Genomic DNA, 11,698 nt, shown 5'->3' with positions numbered 1-11,698 from the left:
ATTGATCTCAGAAGCCTGAATAAAACTGAGACCAACTAATAGATGCATTAACCAACACCACTCCAACATATATCCAATATACAAATATTATAATTTTTAATCTTTGTAATTGATCTTGTTTATATCAAATATTTATAAGGGATATAATCAATTTATATCGATATAAGAATAACAAATCTTATATCATATTTTAATCGTTGATTTTCGTGTATCTAATGTTAAGATTTATTGAATTATAATAATTAATTAATTAATATGAACAAATAAATTTTAATCATTAGATGTAAAAAAACAGCAGTTAAGACGTAGTATAAGACTTATTATTTTTATATTTGTATAAGAATAATATGCTCGTATTTATTAATATAGTTAGATGCAAGTAAATTAATAATTTAAATTGGGAGTAAGATATCGATGTAAGAGTAACTTATCTTAAATATTATAAATAATTAATTAAATTAAACAATGGATTGAAGAACTGATAGGATAATAAGATGATGGCAAAGAAACCAGCTGCAATTGATCACATATATGATTATGATGTGATGACATACACAAAAATTGGCCAGGGCCAAAGAGACTATTTTCGATTTCACAAATATTATGACTTACGTATATAAAATAGCAACTAGTAGGGTCTCGAAATGAGTGGCGACCACATGGACCTGAAATTGGAGATGTAGGAGGCCAAAACCAAAAGTAACACCACCGACGCCGCTACGCCCCAAGGCGACGACCCTCCTGTTTCTGACGTTCGTGCTCGCATTCGTACACGACCAAAGAATGACGGCGGCACCGGAAGCACAAGGCGTGTTCCACATCTAGAAATGTAGTAGGCAATGAAAATCAACACAACTGGCAAAACCAAGAGGAACACGTGGAAGCTGACGGTGGTTGTCTGCACTGTTGACTTGAAGTTTATATAAGATGGAACAAAAAGCAAAAACATCACGATGCCAACAATGGACAACAGTTGCAAAGGTGGTGCGGATATGGAGTACAAAGTGTTTATGGTCCACCCTTGCTTCCACGCTGGACCCCTTCTCTCCTTCAAAGGCCACACCATTTTTCTCTCTCTCTCTGTTTCAAATACCTTGAAGTGGGTGCTTGTTGGACAATTTATAATACAAGGGAAAAGAAGAGTAATACCACACAGTAAATTTAATGGAATTCAGACTGTGCCATTTTGTGATTTATGTTCGCATTAGCATGGAGTGAGGTACCGTGTAGAATCTACACCAAAAGAACCAACTTTCTTTTTCTTCTTTTTTTGGGGGAGCTTTTTGGCCCATCGAGCTTCAACTTGTGAATTGGAATTTGATACCAAAGGAGACGCGTGGCCTTTGTTCAGTACTTCAGTGGAGAACTAGCAGAATATATTCGTAATTGCTTTCATACAAAGCTTCTTTATGGAAGGAGAAATTCTTATATCTGGACCAACGTGAAATTTTTTGGTTCATGTAAACTACATAGTCATAGTTATTTTTAATTTTTATATTTTTATATTTTTTTAATACTATACATGAATACTAATCCTTATTGACTTGAGCGACAAGAAATTTAATTTTCTTTAAATAAAGTCTTAGTTTAAAGTAAATTCTGAATATTAAGCGGTTTATAAAAATTATTATATGGGAAAAATATTTGTCATTTTAAATGACACAAGTTATGTCATTTTTAATGAAACTACGTCGTTTTGGTGTGTTTTAACATTCTCTCTCCTTTATTTTCTTTTTATTTCTAATTTTATAAATTAGAAAAAATGACAAAACACACCAAAACGACGTAGTTTCATTAAAAATGACATAACTTGTGTCATTTAAAATGACAAACACTAAACTCAGTACGAGTTTTATTGTTGTTATGTTACATGACGTAACATAATTTTCGTACGCACACAATTTTTATGTGAGTCTCATCTCTTGATTTTTATTTTTTCTCTCTCCTCTCTCTTCTTAATTGTGTGTAGGTTTATTATGTTACATGATGTAACGTAACAAATATAAAACCCTTTATTTATATGGTTACGATAGAAATTCTTCAAAAACTGTTGAATTTGTTCAGTCGGCGTTTGGGACTATTGCGGTATGAATCGCCCTGTTTAATTTGTAAAGTAGGAGGGACTGGATTTAACTCTATATAGAAGCCTCATTCAAATACCAGATTAAACAAACTAACATGTTAAGGTAGAGGAATAATGTGAGTCAATTCGTAAGTTGACCACAAAAACACGAAAAAAATATATAGAAATTTGACGATATTATATAGGGGAAGGATTCCTTTACAAATTTTTTGTACAAATTTTTACAAATTACACTATCTTCTCTCGGGAGAAGATACTAGTGCTCTTCCAGGAGAAGATAGTGTAGTTTGTAAGAGTTTGTAAACAAAAAAGTTTGTAAATATAACTTGTCCCTATTATATATATATATGAGGTAGGATCATTTGACACCTTATCTGAGAGCTGTTAGATAAAAAAAGTTCAATGGTGTCACATGCTTACAAATTAGAGTCGTTGATCTTTTTTGATCTAACGGCTCTCAGATGAGGTGTCAAATTTCAAATTTAACATTGGTGTCAAAGAATTCTACCTCTAATATATATATATATATATATATATATATATATATATATATATATATATATATATATAATTGTTATGGACCTAGGCAAGGCCTATGCTCTTGGAGGCCCAATCATTCAAGCCCTAAGGTAACACAGGTGTGACTAATATCTCTTTAACTTATTTATGCAAACACAACGCACACGCACCATCCCTATCTCTTGACTAAGGTCTTAACGTTGTGTGTCGTGATTTGCTACCCCAATATACCTAGTTCATAGGTATCTAAAAAAAACACCAGATCCAACATAAAATCACTAGCCAACGGCTAGACACCTCTGTCACACAGGCAAAACAATAACAAATTTTAAGTTAAGTAGGTATTGCTATGTGGTTTGGATGTACACTACTCGGGCATATTCTAGCATTAAAACACAAAGAGTGTTACCAATCTGTTGTGTCATTTTCATGAAAACAAAAATACATAATTGTTATAAACAATATTAATGTGAATGTCCATAACTCCCAAATTCTGTAACTTTTGTAACCTCTATTTGTTAAATATATGCAATTACTGGGATTCATTTCTATCATATATTGTAACTAATTAGGGACCTATAAATAGAGCTCAAATGTATTCATATGTAGCCTTGTAATACACAATACAATACGAGAATATATTCTTCTACCTTTATCTCTTGTCTATAATTTTTTTTTTTTGAAGGTTACAAGGAATTGAACACAACACCTTACATTACACACACTCCTAACACACACCTCACACCACTAGGCTAACCCTAGTGGTCTCTTGTCTATATTTCTTTCTCCTACCTTTTATTTTACAACAATAATGACATATATGAAAATTTTGGAACATTAAAGAGAATCGCCGTGAATGATTTTTGTTGGTGCCACATGAACTCAAGAGGAGGAAGATTGAGTTTATAAATTTTTTCAATTGACAATAACTTTGACCAATAAAAAAATAATATAAAGATAACACTATAATTACATAGGAAAGTTTTCAAAAATAAAAATAAAAAATACAACCCCGATAAGTTCATTTCTATCTAATTGAGAGACAGATTTATTATAATGATTCAAGCTCAATGATCATTAGATAATTACTTCCTTGTTGCCTACTCTAGCAATAGCTAAAAACAAAATCACCAATGAATAATAAAATTACCTTACATACTTCTAATCAATAAATAAATATGTACAGAGTTTCCCTCTAGTACCTGTCTTTGATTCCTTATATTGTCTCTTCTTCAAAGTTTTTCTTCCTGTTTTTTGGATAGGATAGTGTGACAACCAAATAATGTTACTACCAATGTTACTATCACATCTTAACCGTTGATTTTCGTCAATCAACGGTTATCATTTTTCAAATTAAACTCATTAATTAATTATTAATTCGCAATAAATGATAATCGTTGATTGACGGAAATCAACGGTTAAGATGTGGTAGTAACATTATTTGGTTGTCATAATATCATATCCCGTGTTTTTTTATATGAAAGATCCCTTTATAATAATACCAAAGCTATTGTATTTTCTCCAAACACACAAAAAAAAACCAATTTTTTTTTTTGGTTAAAAAATAATACTTTCTTTTCTAATTTAATCTTGCCTGGATTAAAAATAATTTGAAAAATATTTTTCTAAACAAAAGGATTTGGTTAAAAAATATTTTTCTAAATAAAAATAAATTTCGTTAATTTTTTTTAATTAAAAACAGATTTGGCTACGTAGGATAGAAAGATGAAAGGAATCAAAATATCTCTTACATATGAGGTAGGATATTCCTACTACCTATTTTTCTACTACCACTCCACTACCACTTTAATTACCATTGGATTTAAAAGTTATTTTTTTTTTCTCTCTCTTCATTCAACTTTTCCTTTAATCAAGTGGTGATTAGAGTAGTAGTGGAGTGGTAGTAGAAAAAATAAGTAGTTAGAATATCCTACCTCTTTATATCTTCGTTCAATCCAATCCTCATTATTCCGACATTTTAATTCTTCTAACAAATATCGACCCAACAATTTTGAATCCAGGTATGGACAAGAGTGATGGGTCACTTGCAGTCAAAAGAATGCCCTTTCTTACGGGCCCAGCCCAATAATTTTGTGTTCCGGATACGAGAACATAACCAAAACGCAAAGTTTTTGATTTTGAAACCCCAAAATCCAAAAACCAGAGCTTCTCCTTTTCCGTGAAAGGAGAGGGAAAGGGTAACACTGCAACTCTCCAGTTCACAGTCCCTCCCCTTCCTATTGCATTGCAGCACTGAGAAATGCCTTCGGAAGATTCAAAGCCCGTGAAAAGAGTGGAGGAAAACAACAAGAGTTCCGTTTCCAGAAAGGGGACAAGCTCCAACGTTAAACCTCAGTCCAAGGTTGCAAAATTCAAGAAAGAAGAGCCTAATACTGCAGGGTCTCGCTCCAAGGAACCGAAATTCAAGAAGGAATATAACGAGGACGACGATGATGATGACAAGCCCCTCGCCAAAAGGACCTCCAACTCTAAGGTTTCTTGGACCTAATTTTCTATTTTTCAAAGGAAAAAAAAAACTTGCCTTTATGGAATGGATGTTCTGTTTTCTATTTTTTTTTCTGTGTTTTCAAAGGTTTATATTATAAAACATACTGTGTTTTATGCGTTTGGGTTGAGGGGTGAAGGATGTTAATAAAAAGAAGAATATAAAGGAGGAAGAAAAGAAGAAGGTAGAGCAGAAGAAGAGAGAAAGGAAGGTTTATGATTTACCTGGCCAGAAACGAGATCCACCTGAGGAGGTATGCACATGCTACTGTTGAATATTGTTTTTCATGTTTCTCGGTCTTTTTATGTTTTGAGTAATCAGTTTGTACCTTTTCATATTTTTCAGAAAGACCCTCTGAGGATTTTCTACGAGACTTTATATAAGCAAGTTCCCCATAGCGAGATGTCACAAATCTGGTGAGTTTTTCAATTTACAAGCTTATAATGAAGAAAGAAGAAAGAAGATTATGATTTATTAAGGGAGCTATTGTTATGTTACTACCTAAAATCATTTTTGTCCTCAAAATAAGTTCGCTTAATGTTTTCTTTCTCCTTTGTTAGTTCTTTTTTTTTTTTTAGTATCCTGTTTAGCAATATTTGGGAACAAAAAATTTAGCTTAAATGCTCGACTTGATCTCCCCAACAAGAAGACTATCACCGGGGAGGTGAGGTGAGCATGATATTGCATTACCACTTACAAGAGCCTGTGAAACACTATAAATAGACTTGTTATGCCTTTGAGTGTGGAATGAGCGTAGAGATGAATGACAAGTCAACTGTAAATCACAGAACAATTTGCATTCTTTAGTAAAAGGCAAAAGAATAGTTCGCTTTGTACTCACCACATTGTCATTAAAAATCTTTTGCCACAAAGCATATTTGGAATATTTTTCAACCTTCTAAAACATTAAATTTATTTAGGGTCTCAGTAAGCTAAATCCCCTATGAAGTGTCAGCATTGGTTTTTGTGATATGCAATAAGGCTAGATATCAGATCATGTGGACTTTGTACCGGTAATATAGAATGCTCTTATGTTTTGTGTTTTACCTAGAGCTTGGAGCGAGGGGTTTCTATACTTACTTAGGGGTGAACCCTTCCGGACTCCCAAAAGGGAGGAAGCGGAACACCCACAGTAAGACGAACAAGCCCACGACTGAAGGGAGAGGGATCCTTGGGAAGTCATACGGTGAGGAGCCCTCTCACTGAGGAAGGGGGCAATAAGCGTAAGAGCGAGAGTTAAGAGCTAGGAGCTACGAGTGGGTACGGACGTTGCACATGACACGATCAATTCGACTCAAGGTCTATCAACATATCAAATTGTCTGTATAGTACTTTTCCAGGTTGATGTGAGCATTTGGCTGTATAGTACTTTTCCAGCTTTTAAAACACATCAAGCTAGGCCTATCAACATATCAAATTGTCCATGCTAAAGCAAAGGTTTTGCATGCTAGTATTTTCCTAGCAAGGATGCTATTTTCACTTTATGGTGCATGAGTGATGACTTCCGTTTTGGCAAACCAGAAGCCCTTTTAAAGGCTTGAGTAGGTTTTTTTTTTTTTTTTTCAACTTGTGATTGACTAATCTTTCATCTCTCTCAAAGGATGATTGAGATGGACAAACTTTGATTCCCAACCTTAAAACAAAATAAGAGTGGTGGGGCAAAGGAGCATTTGTTGGCTCAAAAACAAAGTTCAATCATGATGAATTATGAAAGATAATTGAGGTTTTTCTTTCCCCCTTCTTAGATGATATTTATTCTCAATCATAATAATTTATAAACATACACTTCCCTTTCAAATCCGAGCTAAACGGTTGTAAATTGTATGCCACCACTATATCTGACCATGTGCATTTGTAGGGGTACTAAATTGAAATGGTATATTTTATACTTGTAGATTTTAACTTAATGCAGGAAAAGCTCCATTTTCAAACCTTCTCATAAGACCCTATCCGTCCTTGCTATCTACATTGGGTTTGCAGTGTGCTCGTTTTGCTGTCATTTGTCATTATCAAAGTGCTAGATCTGCCATCAGTTATTGTATCAAGTATTTTGTCAAATCATGCTTATCCTTTTATCGCTGTTGGGTGCATCAGAATAGTGTTACTTTTGCTGCTTTCATGTCTTTATGTCAGAATAATTTCATGCTTTGTAGCTGCTAACTTGCAACCAATACAGGGTTCCCCCTATAAGTTAACAAAGCGTAGAAGATTGTTTATTTTCGTTACTGAATGTAATTGCAGGTTGATGGAATCGGGGTTGCTTCCTAAAGAGGTGGCGATGAAAATATATCAGCAGAAACAAAAGAAAGGTCTGCAGCAGAAGCTCACTTCTCCCGTTAAGGCTGCAACTGCTATGAAGAGCAGCACAAAGTCTGTTACAGTTAAGAAGAAAAGCCGAACCTCCCCAGTATCTTCTGTTAAAACGAAGATAACTAACGCCACATCAAAGCTGTCCAAGAAGCGAAAATCTGCGGATATAAGCTCTGAGGATTACTCTGATGATGAATTTATTTTAGCACCATCAAAGAGGAGTAAAGCTGCTTAATTGTGTTCGTTATTGACTTTGATAAAAAATTCCATTTTTTCCCTACCTTTTATTGCTGGTGATGCATAACTTGTAAGGCACTGGACGACATGATTTTATATAACTTCTAATAGGTTGTACGTGATTTACTGAGCATTTAGCCTTTAGTTGTATGATACCTAGAAGTTTGGCTATGGTTATATTAAATTCATGTAACATGAAAAAAGCATTGCTATTAATATAATTAACATTTTTGGTTTTTGTAGAATAAGGTGAAATTTTTGTATTTTGGCTATGGTTATATTAAATTCATGTAACATGAAAAAAGCATTGCTATTAATATAATCAACATTTTTGGTTTTTGTAGAATAAGGTGAAATTTTTGTATTCTTAGAGCTAATGTGTTTGCCGTCAATTTTTCGAAGACAAATTTGTGAGTTTACTCAAGTTTTTAGGGGGGGTGGAAATTAAAATATTTTTGTTTTAATAAATAATTATGAAAATATAATTGTTTTGAATCAATTTACGGATTTATTATATTTATTTACAATCAATTTAGGCGTGATCATTCATGCCTAAGTTAAGTGCGAATTACGAGATTTTTGTGTCTAAGTTAGGCGTAACTCATATGGTGTTGACACGTGGTCCAAAAAAATTAATAGTTTAACTGTAAAATTGTGGAAGGTCTTAACTTTTGACTCGGGTGTCTGAATCAATATTTTTTTTTATTCTATATAATTTTTTGAGATCTACGCAATGACACCTCATTCGACATATTTTATCACTCACAAATATAATTCGAATTTGCAACATTGGTATTTCGAGAGCATTTCAATCCACTAGTGTAGTCATGAAATTACATAATGTTAGAAATTAAGAGAAACAGAATATGGAGAGAAACTTTTATATATTTTTAATACAATACATCAAAAGTTTTGTATTTTTTAATGCAACTTAAAAAACATAGAATTCATGTATGAAAAAAAACACACACACATAGAGAATTCTCGCCAATCTCTCTCACACTTTTATATTATGGCACTTTCTTTTCTCATAATATTATACACTATTTTTTTTGTCCAAACACTTGGTAAAAAATATATATTTTACTATCACATTAAATATCCTTATTTATAGATGGACTAACCCACTTTGGTGTCATCTTTATTTTCGGACCACGACTTATAAGATAAGATCTCAATTCACAGTAATAAAAATACAACCCATAGGATAGAGATAGGGAGATTCTAGTAGGCAGAAAACTGTATTTTGTGTTTATTCGGAATGAACTCGGAGGCTTCTGGGTTTAAATGCTATTATAGTATCATTGTTGAAAATTTGAACTGTGTTTGTGAGAGATAAAATATGCCAAATGAAGTGTCATTGCATAGATCTCTAAAAGTTAGATAGAATTAAAAAAAATTCTGATTCAGACACCCGAGTCAAAAGTTATAGCCTTCCAAAGTTTTACGGTTAAACTGTTGACTTTTTTGTGCCACGTGTCAATACCAGACAAGTCACACCTAACTTAGGCGAGAATGCCTCGTGAATGGTCACACCCAAATTGGGCGCGAATGAGTGCAATAAATCCGTAAATTAATTCAAAACAACTATGTTTTTATAATTATTTATTAAAGGAGGACCTTTCTTTCTTGGTTGTTGAAGCTCTCAAGGTAAATATCATGACCTCTTTGTTGGATTTCATGAAAATAACACGAGTTAGATTATGGAAAATTAGGGGTTTCATGATTTGTGCATTTGAGTATAAACCCATGGGTAGAAATGTATGCGAGGATATTGAGAGAGTTGTATTTTGATGTAAATTGGGCATCATTTCGTGTTGGCTGCTATTTTGACCATCTGTCGCGAAATATTCGGATATAGCATATCCGGATATGTCCCTGAAGAATATTCGGATATTGCCATGTTTTTGGAAAAATGATGTTTTCCTATGCAAAAATGTTCTAATACTCAGAACAGGGCTTAAATGGGTCAATTATAGTCATCCAACTATGGCTTAAGTCTCCACTTAATTATTCGTTGCTTATGTTTGTTGGAAAAAGCCTAAAGTGTTATAAACAGGCAAATGATAACGCTAAATTGAATATGGTAGTCTAGAACATATACTGATTGTCTTCATATCTTTGAAATAGGTTGTGATATTGAGAAAGTTTATGGTTTTGACCCTTGGATAAAAGTAGTACATTGGAGGATATTGCTTCGAAAGGTAAGCTTTCGGTCCTTGGGGTTAATCCCCTATTTGATCCACCAGACTTCGAGGGAAGATGATTTATATACATGGTATGTTTTTGGAAACTGAGTTATGATATAATGCATTCATATGTTTGTTTGTTTGTGTGCCACACAAGACGGTGTTTGCTGGTGTGAGGCATAAGATGATGTTTCCTTATGCTCAATATAAGACGATGTTTCTTTATACTGGTATATTGCAAGACGGTGTTTTCTTGCGTAATCCATATATTGTTCTCTGGCCAGTAGAATTATTATTGCACACATCATGATATATATATATATATATATATATATATATATATATATATATATATATATAGGATTTGTTGTTTCTCCTGTCACATGAGATAAATTATCTCCCGCAACCCCAAAATTTGATGAAGGGAGTAGTTTTATTTGTTTCTTTATTATATAAATTTTACCAAAATATGCTTCATTAATTTCCCTGATCCTCAAAATGACGTAGTTTTGAATTTTCAGAAGATAACTTTATCTTATGTGATAGGAGAAATAAGAGTAAACACCCTTTTTTGGTCCCTGGCAATATCCACGAAATCCATTTTAGTCCCTCGCAATAAAAAAGAACCAAATTGGTCCCTAAAATTACAAAAAAAAGGGGCCACGTTAGTCCTTCTGTCAACTCCTCTGTCACGGTCAAACTAACGGTGCCCATGTGGCACGTTAGTGTGATGACGGGGCTTGGACGGTTGACACCGTGGATGGGCAAACGACGACCTTTTGTGCAAATGGGTTCCCAACTTTGGAAAGTAGATCACGACGTCGTTTCTTGGTTGATGATGAACCCTACAAAATAAAATCCCCAAAATGCTGAATCGAACCTTCAACAGACAAAAACCCCCCGAATTGATGAAGCTAACCCTAAACATGAAATAAGCCCCCAAAACCTGTGGACGTTGATGATTGTTTGTTTCAATATGACTGTCGTGACATTTGTTGGTAGGAAAGAAAACTGAATGATGTATACCTGAAGATGGTGGAGGAGTTAGATAGGATAGACAACCAAGTTAGAAATGTTGGTAGGAAAGCTAGGGTCTTAGATGATGTTTGTGTTGGTTTGTTTATCTTGTGTATGTTTTTTGTTAGTGTGGTAACAGTCAAAAGAAGTTACCTCAATGTATTTTTCCTTCAATGATGTGTAATGAGTTATCAGTTCTGTTGTTATACCAATTAATGAAGAATGTTGTATTATATGGAGCATTCTGTGTTGGTTTGAATCTGTTTGTGTATAGTATAATATATTTGTGTATCAACTACTGCAGTACTGGATGCTAGATTGTATCTGGTTTGAATCTGGTTAGAATCTGTTTGTGTATAGTATCATATTTTTGTGTAACAACTACTGCAGTACTGGATGCTAGTTTGCTACATTGTATCACAAACCATCCATGTACAGATATAGATGCATAAGCTGATACAGAAGTTCCATATTGTTATGCACATTTGTTAATCATTCCAAAACACGAGGGCCAATTTGGTCCCTGTCAAACTACACGAGGGCCATTTTAGTCCCTGACAAACAGCTCGGGGCCCTTATTGGTCCCTGACCAGAGAAAAATAGGACATGAGGGATTGAAACACTTGCAGTCCGAGATTACAAAACAAAAGTGCATAACACATGACTTGGAGGTCCAAGAACTACACTTTCATAACTCAGGGTTTAAAAAACATAAAACAGAACAGCTGGAACACTGCATTGTTGGAACATTCATGAACCCTGTATAGGCAGAGAATAATACACACATACTTGTATGCTGTTGATGTGCAGTCGAAATCAACAAAACAGACCTGCATT

General features: G+C 33.8%; 2 protein-coding genes across 2 annotated transcripts; one reads left to right on the top strand and one right to left on the bottom strand.

Moving 5' to 3' along the window:
* Window positions 1-504: 504 nt before the first annotated feature.
* Window positions 505-1,151, bottom strand: LOC133315659 (uncharacterized). The gene has a single exon (XM_061517325.1). The coding sequence runs from the start codon at window positions 1,064-1,066 to the stop codon at window positions 629-631; it is 438 nt and encodes a 145-aa protein (XP_061373309.1). The 5' UTR covers window positions 1,067-1,151; the 3' UTR covers window positions 505-628.
* A 3,608-nt stretch (window positions 1,152-4,759) lies between these two features.
* LOC133315648 (uncharacterized) lies at window positions 4,760-7,886 on the top strand. Its single transcript, XM_061517315.1, has 4 exons — window positions 4,760-5,096; window positions 5,248-5,361; window positions 5,454-5,524; window positions 7,350-7,886. Exons 1-4 carry the CDS (start codon window positions 4,863-4,865, stop codon window positions 7,651-7,653), a joined length of 723 nt encoding a protein of 240 aa, XP_061373299.1. The 5' UTR covers window positions 4,760-4,862; the 3' UTR covers window positions 7,654-7,886.
* The last annotated feature ends 3,812 nt before the right edge of the window (window positions 7,887-11,698 follow it).

The sequence above is a fragment of the Gastrolobium bilobum genome, unplaced genomic scaffold (assembly GCF_033153095.1).
Source record: "Gastrolobium bilobum isolate Gb01-03AN ecotype WA unplaced genomic scaffold, APGP_CSIRO_Gbil_v1 utg4030, whole genome shotgun sequence".
Classification (NCBI taxonomy): Eukaryota; Viridiplantae; Streptophyta; class Magnoliopsida; order Fabales; family Fabaceae; genus Gastrolobium; species Gastrolobium bilobum.
Note: the sequence above shows the minus strand (reverse complement) of the source record. Positions and strands in the feature narration are given on the sequence as shown.